Source organism: Penicillium canescens (genome assembly GCF_028828765.1).
Source record: "Penicillium canescens strain IBT 15451 chromosome Unknown utg000003l_segment0_segment0, whole genome shotgun sequence".
NCBI lineage: Eukaryota > Fungi > Ascomycota > Eurotiomycetes > Eurotiales > Aspergillaceae > Penicillium > Penicillium canescens.
The window spans coordinates 470,378-483,805 of NW_026703965.1; the positions used below are offsets into that span (position 1 = coordinate 470,378).

A 13,428-nucleotide genomic window follows, 5' to 3' on the forward strand; every position below is an offset into this window, starting at 1 on the left:
AAGCTTGATGTGAGCTCGGAAGGAAGCCGCTTGTTGAAGCAAGGATGATTCTTCATACTGGAAACCAAATCGACAGTTGCTTCTTCAAACCGTATCAAATGGTTTATTCTTGCCGTGCTGTCCACAATCCAAGGTTTGACACACTTCTGTGTGATTCCTTGCGCTCGTACCTCTGTGGTCTCCACGAGCATAGTCTGAAACTCACTGAGTAATATGTCATAGTCCAGACCGGGAAGCTTGGTGACCTGAATATTCAACGGGAGCGGACTATCCAAATTCAGACAAGGTCCATTTAGAAGCCTAACAACAATTCTGAAGAAGGATGTTGGAGTACAACCATCCAAGCCTGGATCAATGTTGATGGAGCATTCTTGCTTCAGGGGCCTTTGTCTGGGAATCGGATCGGATGACGGATAAACACAAATATTGCGAGTCTTCTAGACGATTAGCACAAAGAACACTCATTGTTGGCATCGTTATGATGCTGTTTCGCAGAAGTCATGAAACCTTACCTTTTTTGCACCCAGCTTACCATTTACAACGACTATCAACTTATATTGGACTTCAGCTATCGACTCCGAGTCACCCGTTGAAGGGGAGATCTTCTCAATAAATGGGCCGTTTGATTGCGGCGCCGCCACCAGAGATTTGTGCATGTAATTTGGGACTTATTTGACCAATGGTCGGTCTTGTAGCACTCAGTGGCTTGAGGAATCTAATAGATGATAAATTAGTTGGTATCCTGGTTTAGTAGTCAGGCTTGGGTACAAACAGTAATGGAAAATCTGTGTAAATGAGTTCCTTGTCGGATAGTCACACTGGATGGTTTTGAATCTTTGATCATTGTCTCTGGTGGGAAAAGCCGCTGGGACTTGTGAAATAGCTAGAAATTGAAATATCAGAAACTTTACTTGGTCACTGGTTGGTGAGCAAACCCTGTGCTATGAAAGCATACCTGGTGGACTTCTGCGCGTCTGCCATCCTTGAGGCGTGCGATTGCTACGGCTGATAGGCTCAGAGAGATTGACGATATATCGGCAGGGGAATCAGTTTGCAAAATGACTTCGCCTGAGACTGTATCTCGATCCGAATAGACTGGCTGTTCTCGGTCCAACTTGAGATCCACCTCAAGCTGTGTTGGTGTGAGCATGAGTAAATCCATTTCATGAACAGTAGCTTGAAGATGTGCTGTGTATGAAAATGCGAGCTCCCGCGTACACTTTAAACGGGTTGAACCCTGAATTTGAAACATCATATAACCTTCAATTTTTCAACCCAAGATGAATAGTGGGAGAGCTCAGTGGAAATGTCTCACCCATGCCTCCAGCTCTCGGCCTAATTAAAATTCTGTAACTTGTAGAGATTTTTGAAGGACAAAGTATTTTTAGTCGGTGTCCAAGCACACTACCAGGGAGGCTACAGTATAATCACCTCGATCACGAAGTCTGAAATCCGTAAAAGATGTTCATTGGTCGAGTAGAATTAAAGGGTATTTAGCCGCACGCTTAAAGTACTGGTTGCGTTGTGATTGGTTGGGACAAGCAGCTTATAGATGCGGGCCCCGGCTTAAAATAGCCGGCCCTGCCACTTGAACCTATTGACAAAACTGTGAAGGATTGGTCTCGGTTTTAGTCTTTGAGTTGAGATTGGGGGGGCTGCAAGGCTTTACATTTCTCCTTTTAACAGTACACCATAATGTGCTCCCCAAATAATGCTGGTGAGCACAGCCTGTCATACCTGTATACATCTGAACTGGCTTGGCACCAGGGATTGTACCTCGAAATCTCAGTTCACACGATTTCAGATGCAGTACTTATTTCACCTTAGATTCAGTTTGGTACATCATGGACCCTTCACCTCGTCGACCTTTTTCATTCCACCATGGGCGGCACAGCGATGAATATGTCATCAACATGAGGGATCGCTATTCTCCTCGGGTAGGTGTAATTGACGCGGAAATTACACTGTCTTCAATATGCGGCAAGCCGAGCTAACAGTCCCGGTATTTTCCAGGAACCCCAACCAACAAATGAGCAAAGCCTTTCCCTGCTTCATCAGCAGCCTTCCACGGTGTCCCTCGGCCCTTTCGCAGACCCAACCCCCTTTAGTGAAGCAACTCAACAAGCCTATACTTGGGATTCTAGAGATATGAGCCCTGACATAGATTTCATGGAATTACAAGAGCTACCTGATCACTTCAAATTACACAACCTATCTAACCAGGGCTCTGCGGTTGATTCCTCCAAAGGCTCGGGGCATCGTCATAAGACCAGTACCATCCGCCGATATCCCACAAGGCGAATCAAACTCATACAAGGCTCGGTATTAAGTATCAACTACCCTGTTCCGAGTCCTATTCGAAATGCCATCCAGCCAGAATATCGGGATGCAGAGGGAGAACTTTCTGAAGAATTCACGCAGATGAGATGTGAGTCCATGGACTACAAAATACATCGACATCTACATGCTAACATGTCACTTTTTCCTATCAATAGATACTGCTGCGACATGTGATCCTGATGAGTTCACGCTCCGAAACGGCTATAATCTCCGTCCATCAATGTACAATAGACACACAGAACTCCTGATTGCGATCACTTATTACAATGAAGACAAGGTTCTCACCGCTAGAACCTTGCATGGAGTAATGCAAAATGTTCGGGATATTGTCAACCTGAAAAAGACAGAGTTTTGGAATAGGGGAGGCCCCGCGTGGCAGAAGATAGTTGTTTGCCTTGTGTTCGACGGAATGGACCCATGCGACAAGAATACACTCGATGTTTTGGCGACTATTGGAGTTTTCCAAGACGGGGTTATGAAACAGGATGTCGACGGAAGAGAGACCGTCGCTCATATTGTGAGTTACTTGCTCTTCGAGTGCTCTGGGACCCGCTACACGTCTGGTTGAATCTTTCTAATCACTAGCAGTTTGAATATACCACCCAGCTATCAATTACCCCCAAGCAAGAGCTCGTTCGCCCATACAAAGACAATTCCATGAATCTACCGCCAGTCCAAATGATGTTCTGTCTCAAGCAGAAAAATGCGAAAAAGATCAACTCGCATCGCTGGTTATTCAATGCTTTCGGGCGCATCTTGAATCCCGAGGTCTGTATTTTGATCGACGCAGGTACCAAACCAGGACCTCGGTCCTTACTTGCTCTTTGGAAAGCATTCTACAATGACAAGAATCTTGGTGGAGCCTGTGGTGAAATTCACGCACTTCTTGGCCACCGATGGAAAAACCTCGTCAACCCATTGGTTGCAGCCCAAAACTTCGAGTATAAGATTTCTAACATTCTCGATAAGCCTTTGGAAAGTAGCTTTGGGTATGTCAGTGTCTTACCAGGAGCATTTTCAGCCTATCGGTATAGGGCTATCATGGGTCGGCCGCTGGAGCAATACTTTCATGGTGATCATACACTCGCTCAACAGCTCGGTAAAAAAGGCATTGACGGGATGAACATTTTCAAAAAGAATATGTTTCTTGCAGAGGATCGCATTCTGTGCTTTGAACTAGTGGCCAAAGCGGGTAGTCAGTGGCGGCTCACATACGTCAAATCTTCGAAAGGAGAGACAGATGTGCCTGAACGACCGGCAGAGTTCCTGAGCCAACGGCGGCGATGGCTTAATGGGTCTTTTGCGGCGTCACTCTATTCGATCATGCATTTCAATCGCATCTATAAAAGCGGCCATGGGATACTTCGCCTCTTTGTGCTTCATGTTCAATTGGTTTATAATATTTGCCAACTTATCATGACATGGCTCTCACTAGGTACGTCAGCGAAAGGCTTTGGGAGAAATGGTGATACCAAGATAGATTGACTGACCGACTTTGATCAGCCTCCTACTGGTTGACCAGTTCAGTTATCCTCGACATTGTGGGAACACCAAGTTCGACGAACAAGTTCAAGGGGTGGCCCTTCGGCAATGATGTTACACCAATTATCAATAATATGCTAAAGATTGGTTATCTGGCATTCCTCATGCTTCAGTTTATCCTGGCTCTTGGAAACCGTCCAAAAGGGTATGTACAGGACTTGTATATGACCATTGTCTGAATTCCACTAAAGTGGTGCCAACCAGGTCAAAATTCCTATACACGGTCTCCTTCCTCTACTTTTCAGTGGTTCAAGCCTACTTACTTGTGCTGTCCTTCTATCTCGTCGCACAAGCATTAACTCCCGAGAATCTCGTCTTTGACTTTGCTCACGGATTCTCGGGGTTGGTATCGGGCTTCATCGGCTCGACTGGTGGTATTGTTCTCGTCGCTCTGGTCTCAACTTACGGAATCTACTTCCTTGCGAGTATTCTGTACGCGGACCCTTGGCACATGCTCACCTCATCATGGGCATATTTCCTTGGTATGCCCTCGTCAATTAATGTTCTCATGGTCTACGCATTTTGCAATTGGCATGATGTCTCGTGGGGCACTAAAGGGTCCGATGCTCCAGATAAACTTCCATCGGCACAAACCAAGACAGAGGAAGAAACAGCTTTCGTTGAAGAGCTGGAAAAACCTCAGATTGATATTGATGAGCAATTTGCGGCCACCGTCAAGCGAGCCTTGACGCCATGGCAGGAGCCGAGTGATAACGAGGGAATTGCTCTTGACGACTCATACAAAGCTTTCCGAACAAACCTGGTCCTCCTGTGGACTTTCAGCAATGGATTGCTGGCACTCTGCATCAACAACTCGAGTATTGATAGACTCTGTTTGACGGTATGTTAGATATCAAGTTCCCATTGCGTTCATTTATATTGACAAGACGAACTAGAATACATCTACAGCTCGCACAGCATGGTATTTCAAAGTCATTCTGTGGGGTACTTCTGGTCTCTCGATTTTCCGTTTCTTTGGGGCTCTTTACTTCCTAGCAAAGACCGGGGTCTTATGTTGTTTCTCCAGGCGTTAATCCAAGGCAAATTTCGTTTAACGGGAGGGGCTTTTGGCTTAGATGGTATATTGAAGCCCCGGTATCTCTGTATTTGCTTTAAGATAAGATATAGTCAGGAGACTTCTTCCTAATAATAAATTGCCCTTTTTCCTTCTACCACTGTGAGCTGAGATGTAGCATCACACTGTCCAAATGGCACAATGTGAATGACCTGTTCATATGCATGTCGATTACACGGTTCATATAATTTCCAATGCCAGGCTGTATTCGCTCTAAGCGCTTAGATGTATGGGATCTTACACGAGGCATGTTCGCTAATCCTAGTATCAAATGTAGTTCGAAATGACGGATTTAACCGCCAAGAGCTAGCTTCTAGCTTCAGGAGTAGCCTACCACCTAGGCTACTGTGAAATTTACTTTACGATTATTGATCACAGAAGAGTTGGACATACTGGACTCGAGAAACCCAGTTGTGATCAGGGTATGCAGTAAGAGTTACCCGTTAGGCACCCAAGCCTTAAGTATGGGACAAATGCTGTGACATTGGCATCGGACTCGCCGATGCCTGCAGGTGCCCAAATGGGTCGACCCGCTTAGCACAATGGAAGTGGGCCCCGCGGGTTCCGCGGAGGCCGACTACTGCTTCTAGCTGATCACCTGGAATGAGATTTGAACTCTTCAAACCACATATTTTAGAAAGGTTCCTGTTCACATACGGTTTTTCTCTGGGAGGATACCCCATGCTCAAGACTGTAAAATATACATTCGTTGAAATCCATGAGGTGAATTGAGGGTTGCATCTGTGCCTCAGGCTTGGTCAATCAGGGGCTCATATGGCTCTTCCTTGTTTCGTGCTAATGAAGAGCGCAAAAATAGTTTGCATACTAGCGTGGCGATGGGGCTGCGGAGCACCAGCTAAAATCGATTCCATTCTTGTAGTTGGGGTTGACTGGTTCCAGATCGCTCTTAGATTCTTTCACTCCACTGTGTTGCTGCTCGGTATAAATGTGTGTGAACATCTTTCTTGGGGATTTCAAATGGAGACTGTCATTTGCGGAGAAGAGAGCAACGCTAGATTCCTATCGGACTCCCGTGGGGCAAGAGACGGTTGGCTAACTCTGCAGTGATGTATCTATACGATCCATCGAGAGATATAGATAGAGGTTACGACCAATCTTTAGGGAAAAGGCATCTGTCATTTCTCCAGTGAGGTTGAGAATACGTACGGAGTAGAGAGTAAGAAAGGAGATACCGGGTTAAAACCCAACCGAAGTATCACTCATAGAATCTTACAACCTAAATCAGTGCATCTAGACCTATTTTCAGCTTTCATTGTTTCAACTCAGTGAGGCTGTAACATAACTAAGTATAGAGTGCTGTGTAAAACATTGGCCAGTATGACGCCTCTACAACGCCCTGAAGTTAACCGAAGCTAACACCGGGGCAATGGCTCAGACTATTGAAACAAATGATTACTTTAACTTATGGGGATAATTGGATGCCAAGAAGCTTTTGAGAGAAACCCCGTCTAAGGTGACTTGCACTGCCTATTTGTCGGTTTCTTGGCAGACACGCAAACTTCGGGATCATGAAATTTTATTTTTAGGGCCCGGTACCACCTTCTCTATTCTTCCCCATCTCAGCCTCCATTTCTATAGATCGTTGTTCGTTCATTTGGATTCTAGGTTGTGTCTCAATATGCCAACTGGTGTTTCACTTGAACCAAGAGGGAAGACTCTACCAGTGGTATGTTTCCCATACAACAATCAAACACCCCGGTATTAATAACTATCATCTGCAGTGTGACCTGTGCCATTCTCGCAAGGTAAGAAAAAGCAAATCAATTTGAAGTTCATATTGAACCATATTGATTATATCTGCAGGTCCGGTGCGATAGACAGGACCCATGTGGAAACTGTCAGGATGCAGAAGTGTCATGTAGCCGTGGTCGAACGGTGAAGCGCCGACATACGACAACTCGCCGTCACAGAAGCAAAAACCCTGTCTCTCGACTCCAGGCAATACCCGATGAAGTATTTGAAGCAGAACTCACTGCATCGGAAACTGGTAGTCCGATAGAGATTCCTCCGGTCGCTGGCTCAGTTTGCTGCGCTGATATAGAGGAAATGCAGTGGCCTGTGACTGGGATCACATATGACCCAATCCATGATGCACAAAAAACTATAGAGCGTCAACTGAGGCATCTCCAAAATCTCACTTTGGATAGACGCAGGGTTCTTGAATCAGCCTTAAATGTCATAGGCCTATTGTCTGGCAACTCGAGAGACCTTGTCCAAGGCAGTCATGGTAATGCCAATGCCGAGAGTTCATCGAAATATCCATCTGTCGAGTTCCTCAGTTGGATGTTGAAAGGTATATTAGATTGAAAACCTTACTATACCATGAGCAGTCAACTGATCAAGCATCTGCAAGATATCCATTCTGATAGATTTGGACCATTTGTCACCGATTACTTCCGTCATCTATCAACGTCAAAGCTAAAGCAGATGGGACTCTCACTTCTTCGCAACGAGTCGTCGCCTCTCGATACCATAATATACACCGTCTGTGTGAATGCTGCTGCATATAAATTTCTCACCACAACAATCAACCTTGAAACCGACGCCGACCTTGCCCTTGAGCTAAGGAGGAATGCTGGAGAGTATCGAGCAACAGCCCAAGCTGCATTAAAGCAGATCCCTCTATTAATACCACCCTCGCTTGGCCTTCTTCAGGCAATTCTCTGTGGTGTATGCTTGTACTTTATCTCATCCAGTACCATTTCACAGCTAATCTGAATCTAGGTCTTTCTTCACCAAGGGTCTGGGGACGTGAATACGAGCGGTGATCTTACCAAAGCCGCTTGTAAAACATGCATCGACTTGGATCTACACACCACCGCTATGAAGGGAGAAGCAACCGAGGAAGAACTCTTCTGTTTCCTATGGTGCTACACCCTGGATAGGAACCATGCATTTAAAGTCCGAAGCTCCCGGTGTCTCCTCGACGTCCAGCTGCCATCCAATTTCTACGACCTATATTCTCATTACCCCCTAATGTCTGAACTCTTCTTGATCTACATGGACCTTGCTAGGGTGCAGGATGCAGTCGTGTCGTATCCAAATCATTCATTGGCAGCCCCTCGATCTATGGACCCCCTTTTGACGGGAGAGAGCATGCTGCGGACGATGCAATCCATACAGGGACGAATGAACCGGGTAACACTAACAGCCCAGTCCCATAATTGAATCTCACATACTAAACTCCCATATAGATGGCTTCATCTTCCCCGAATTGGAGAGGACTCGACTGCGAAACCGAAATGTCAGCTCTCAAATTCGCCTACCAATCAATAATGACCGCAATCCTCTACCTTCTTCAGGTAGACCAAGGTCTACCACCCCGTTCAACGGAAAGTTATCTTCAGTCTGCCCGCCAGGAACTATCAGCTCTCGTATCGATGTGCTACACAGCAGAGAAACAAGCCGCAGTCAGCTTTTTGAACTGGTAAGTCCTATATGTACTCCCACGGATCTTTCTACAGGAGTACTCATCTCATCAAATTCCCAGGACAATCCTCCTCTACCCAGCGACAGCATACCTAGTCCTATTCTGCAACGTAGTAGCAACATCCGACATTGGCGATTTCAACCTAATGAAAGCCATCGCCGACTGCCTCACGCAAAACGGAATCAGTTATCCCCTTGTTCAACTCCGCAATCTTTTCCAGAAATTCCTCGGTCTTTCTCAAGAATTTTTTGGCGAGGATCGGGGTGCGCTGCAAAGAATTCGTCCAGAACGTCGCGTGGATAGCCCTCCGCCCTTGCCCGTTGGCAGTCCGTTTTCGCTACCGTGGGGTGCGAATGACCCGTTCTTCAACCCTTATATGTTGACTGAAGGAGGCAATTACACAGATATGCTGGGTATGTCAGATAATGATCTATTTCTGACGTATGGTGGTTCGTCGGTGTATGAATAGTGGGACGTATTATACCAATGTTTTATGCTGGGTGTCTTTGGTGTGGCGTTTGCGTATTAGCAACGTACAGACAAGATAGTACAAAGAATTACAGATCATTTGCTCGCCATGCGAAGTAAAATGTTATTCCCGTGCTGAAATATTTGGCGTCTTGGTACGTACCTGTAACTTATATGTCCATTGTACCGTGTTGCCCGTAAATATATTGGTTTCATATCACGGAACGTGGCGCCAAGAAAGAAATGTATATATCTTTCGAGCACACTTGGGTATTTATATCCACGTAGCGCTTCTTTGGCGGAAGGCGATCATTTCTTATGCTTATTTATTTCTAGCGTCGACGCATGCTAATGCTCATGGATCAAGGAACGACAAACCCTACATACAGAGGCAGTCTTCTTGGCACACCCTCTGATAGATAGAAGAGCTGCCCAGTAACTATGATTTCTTTGAAAACTCAATTCTATGATATTTTGTATGAGGTCCATTAGTGGATGTGAAATCGTTTAAAATTACCTCCGTACTGAATTTTCTCTGCCACTTCATGGCACTTCATTCACTGGGCCCCTTTTCCGCCTCGCGCAGATCAGTGCCAGCTTGGACTCACATGGTTCGTGACAGACTGGGATAGCAATCTTGGACACCTCGTACACAGGTTGCTTAGTGGACTGGGATCGATTAACCGGTATCGTATTTGACATGGCATTCATTGTGTGATTGTCGCGAAAAAGTCATTGGACAGATCTACTCCCTCGTCGCGAAGCCCGGCAAAGATCACAAGGACATCAAGGAGCCAACACCATGATGGCTAAAGCCTGTAGAAGCAGAGATGTTTTCAGGTGCAATGCTTGTTTCCTCCACAATGACGGATTTTATAAGATGTAATGGGTCGCCAACAGTACAAGCCGGTACCGGAACAGATGGACTAGCAGGATCCCGAAAGGTCGAAGGAGTTATAAGAGTCAGGGGTACTAGGCTCAGGCTGATGCTCAGGACAGCCCGGTCCGGATTTAGGAAGTCCGACAGGTCTCTAACCGTTTCACATTCTGTCATCTGATTGTGGGGGATTCCAAAGACAAAGTTTTCAAGAATCCTGCCAGCGAATACAAGGATATCAATGAATCGACTTCCAGAATTGCTAGAGGGTCACCAAATGAGACTTTCAATGTGTCGACGCCGAGTTCAGAGGCCAGTAGGTCGAGGACAGCTGAATCAGCTTTCGCTCTCCTGTTTCCTGTCGTACATTCCCGTCTCGGACTGCGGTAGGCGCCAACTGGGCTGGAGATCTCTGAGCCACTGCCTTCCGGGAAATGCTGGACTTCTGGCCAGTAGATTTCAAATGTAGATCGGGAAGAGCCCGCGGAATATGCTGGAACTGGACACCTTCGACCAAACCCACAACCGCACCATCGCAGAGGATTCAAACATTTCAAGCTACTATATTCTTCCCATCAGGGAGCATCATTACGTACGACTGGTAGCTCTGATTTGAATCTAGCGGCCTTGCAAGCCGTAGTGTCTCCCATCCGTTGGTATATAGACCCCAGCATGGTGATCCAGGGTCTCGTTGCTATTCATGACGAAGCCGGAGATATAAATCAGCAAATCAATCCAGTACGGGCTGTAGAGGAAGGCTGAGTCAGTACCTCGGTCGTCCAGCTTGACGGTGGCAGCGGCTTCGAGGCGAGGGGTGCCTTCCATTCATGCGTCATCATGCTGTACTGGGATATTTTCGGATAGAAAAATGGATAGAAAAATGAAATTAAAACACCTGACACCTTAACAAATAGAAGCAAGGTGGTGCATAAGGTTCTTCAAAAAAAAGGTCTCATAATGAACAGTATTACAGGACAAAGCGAATCTCTGGGAATGGGCGAGGCGTGGACTGAGTGCTCAATAGAGACCTCTGATAAACCTCGGGGTAATCAGTGAACACCCAAGGTCGTTGAATCTTGCTGGCTTATACTGAGATTGTACTGTACAGCTCACACAGTCTAAAACCTGATATCTACTCAGCCTGATCCTGAGCCCCCTAGTAAAAGCGGCGGCGTCTCTAACTTTAGCATTGATACTATTTGTACCTCTCTTCAATAATTACAATACGCAAAACCACGCCTGGAACCCAAAGGTCTACTCATTGATTTCCAAGTGTTTAAATACTTACGGGAAGAGAATCTTATGACGGGCAGTATACTGGTACCCTGACATCGGGGGAACCACATCCCGAAGCCGTACTGTAACCGTACCCGTCAAGAGGGTTACCATACCGAAGGGGCATGGCTTACATATCTACTCGAAATACTCTCAATACTTACCATGTTTTCATGTGTTAATATACGATTTACCAATCCCTCCAAAACGAAAACATGTAAAGCAGACTCAGAACATTCTTATTGCTATATAATCACAAATCAAGAGAACTGAAAGCGTAACTTCGTCGTAAATCGGCCCTAACGTTTAAAAGAAACAACATAGAAAACGCACCGAGGGAAAGTTACACAGAGAGGTAAAGATAACAGACCGTAACAAGCAATACCCTACAGGGTCGAGATTATCGACGCAACAAAGAATTACATCAGAAGAGAACTGAAAAACAAGAAGATAAAGAAAAGAGCAAAGGCACGGCAGAGTCGAAATGAATTCGATCTGCCAATTGGGGTCATGAGCAGAGGAGTTGGGGTGCGGCATACAACGATCAATCATAGAATCAAGAAGTAAACAGCCGGAAGAAAGAAGAACAAACAAGAAAGAAGGATTGCGCCGCGGATCAAGAATTGAACAAAAGGAACACCATTTTCCCATCAAGTTGAAACAAACAATCGCTGAAGTACGGACAAGACATCGGTTGACGAAAGTTTCGGTCAGCGTTTAGTTAACCCTGAACGAGTCGAAGATGACTACGATACATGTTAGGATAAAATACCAGACAGCGTATCAAAAAGAGAAACGTACCTTCGTGACCTCTGCGGCAACCGCTACCGATCCACATCAAAGTGTTTAAGAACGTGTACCGCTCATCACCAGTTTCCATAGAAAGGTTGACGCGGTACTTGTAGCTGCCGGGGTTAACACCGTCCGCCATGTTGGAATCAATGACCTTCTCGAGAATATCCTTGGCACCGGTCAACCATCCTTCCGTGCGGACGATGATGAATGCTGGTGGCTCATCGACGGTCTGGAGAATATAACTGGCGCGCAGGTTGGTAGTCGAGTCCTTGGTAACGATCTGGGTATCTTGGCCGCCGGGCTGTATTCAATGGTTAGACATATGAAATATCAAGTGACCGCGTACAGCAATGGTCAAAACTTACCAAGACAATTCCCTTGCCCCATCGGCCGGCCCATTGACCACCGACAAACGAGACCCACTCTCTCTGACCCCAGACGCCAGGGCCGACAGAGACCTTGGGGTTCATCTTGATGCTCATGCGGAAGTCCAGCTCCAGCGTCGGCGCGGGGATTTGCAATGACCGGGCGACATCGCCTTCGGGGAATGTGTGAAGCAAGTTGTTGGCAGGGATCGAGTCCTTCATAACACTGAGGTAGGTAGGGCATTCAAGCAAATGTTGGCGCTGGCGACTAGTGTTCTTTGCGCGGACTTGCTGGCAGTAGATACATTGCACGGAAAGACACTATCCATTGTTAGCATTCATACGCATTCGTAGCTTTGCCAAGATATCCTACCTTGTCTTCTTCCTTGGCGCGGAACTCCACGAAAGCAGCGTGCACATCGTCCAGTGGCGGCGCGGGCAAAGCCGAAGTCGAGCTCTTAGACTTGGGCTTGGGGGTCGGGCGAGAAGGCGCAGCACTAGAAGGAGCAGAGGGAGGACCAGTCGGGGGACCTGGGGTCGGCATCGCGGTGCGATTCTGCAAGGTCTGCAGTGGGGTTTGCAGCGGCGTCTGAAGCGGAGTAGCATGAGGATTGACACCGTTGGTCATCAGAGTGCCGTTAGGAGTTGGGATGGCACCAGGACCTGCTGGGCCAGTCGCAGTGGCCGTTGCGCCATTGGGGGTGCCGGGGTAGCCATTGGTAGAACCGATTCCGTTAGGGGCTGGCTGGGCGGGCTGGGAAGGTTGAGGCGCGTTGGGGTGACCGCGCAGACCGGGGCACTCGAGGAGATGTTGTTTCTGGCGCGAGGTGTTCTTTGCGCGAATTTGTTGACAGTAGATACACTGCACGGAGAGACACTATACAGACGCAAACACCCAAAACGGGTTTTCGTATGTTAGTGACTGTGTTGAAATATTACGAAATACACACCTTGTCATCTTCCTTGGCGCGAAACTCGACAAACGCGGCGTGCACCTCCTGGTCGACGGTGCGACCCATGATGAGGGGAGTAAGAATCTCCAGATTCACTGAAACAAAAACAAATAAAAGACGAGATGAAGGGGATGGTGTAAAGGCGCGTACGGGTAAAGTTGGAGGGGTTGAAGGAAGAAAAAGAAAGTGAAAGACGAAGACGGGAGAATACGAGGGTTACGCGCCCTGCGTAATTTGGAGCACTGCTTACGGGTATACATTCAATACATATGCCATGCAATCTGTTC

The 13,428-nt window shown here is 46.8% G+C and overlaps 5 protein-coding genes across 5 annotated transcripts; 3 read left to right on the plus strand and 2 right to left on the minus strand.

Annotated features, from left to right (window-relative positions):
• Nucleotides 1-915: 915 nt before the first annotated feature.
• Nucleotides 916-1,162, minus strand: N7446_003639 (uncharacterized protein; the record flags this gene model as incomplete). The annotated part of the gene is given in 2 exon segments (XM_058512388.1): nucleotides 916-936; nucleotides 956-1,162. 2 exon segments carry the CDS (start codon nucleotides 1,160-1,162, stop codon nucleotides 916-918), a joined length of 228 nt encoding a protein of 75 aa, XP_058373717.1.
• Nucleotides 1,163-1,844: 682 nt separating this feature from the next.
• N7446_003640 (uncharacterized protein) lies at nucleotides 1,845-4,916 on the plus strand (the record flags this gene model as incomplete). Its single annotated transcript, XM_058512389.1, has 7 exons — nucleotides 1,845-1,943; nucleotides 2,014-2,428; nucleotides 2,496-2,857; nucleotides 2,929-3,775; nucleotides 3,844-4,027; nucleotides 4,087-4,723; nucleotides 4,779-4,916. 7 exons carry the CDS (start codon nucleotides 1,845-1,847, stop codon nucleotides 4,914-4,916), a joined length of 2,682 nt encoding a protein of 893 aa, XP_058373718.1.
• Nucleotides 4,917-6,572: 1,656 nt separating this feature from the next.
• N7446_003641 (Zn(II)2Cys6 transcription factor domain-containing protein) lies at nucleotides 6,573-7,285 on the plus strand (the record flags this gene model as incomplete). The annotated part of the gene is made up of 3 exons (XM_058512390.1): nucleotides 6,573-6,644; nucleotides 6,700-6,723; nucleotides 6,782-7,285. Exons 1-3 carry the CDS (start codon nucleotides 6,597-6,599, stop codon nucleotides 7,283-7,285), a joined length of 576 nt encoding a protein of 191 aa, XP_058373719.1. The 5' UTR covers nucleotides 6,573-6,596.
• A 120-nt stretch (nucleotides 7,286-7,405) lies between these two features.
• On the plus strand, nucleotides 7,406-8,877 carry N7446_003642 (fungal specific transcription factor domain-containing protein; the record flags this gene model as incomplete). The annotated part of the gene is made up of 4 exons (XM_058512391.1): nucleotides 7,406-7,648; nucleotides 7,703-8,116; nucleotides 8,173-8,405; nucleotides 8,469-8,877. 4 exons carry the CDS (start codon nucleotides 7,406-7,408, stop codon nucleotides 8,875-8,877), a joined length of 1,299 nt encoding a protein of 432 aa, XP_058373720.1.
• A 2,868-nt stretch (nucleotides 8,878-11,745) lies between these two features.
• N7446_003643 (DUF3237 domain-containing protein) lies at nucleotides 11,746-13,207 on the minus strand (the record flags this gene model as incomplete). Its single annotated transcript, XM_058512392.1, has 5 exons — nucleotides 11,746-11,774; nucleotides 11,830-12,124; nucleotides 12,189-12,509; nucleotides 12,562-13,065; nucleotides 13,139-13,207. The coding sequence occupies 5 exons, from the start codon at nucleotides 13,205-13,207 to the stop codon at nucleotides 11,746-11,748; spliced, it is 1,218 nt and encodes a 405-aa protein (XP_058373721.1).
• Nucleotides 13,208-13,428: the final 221 nt, after the last annotated feature.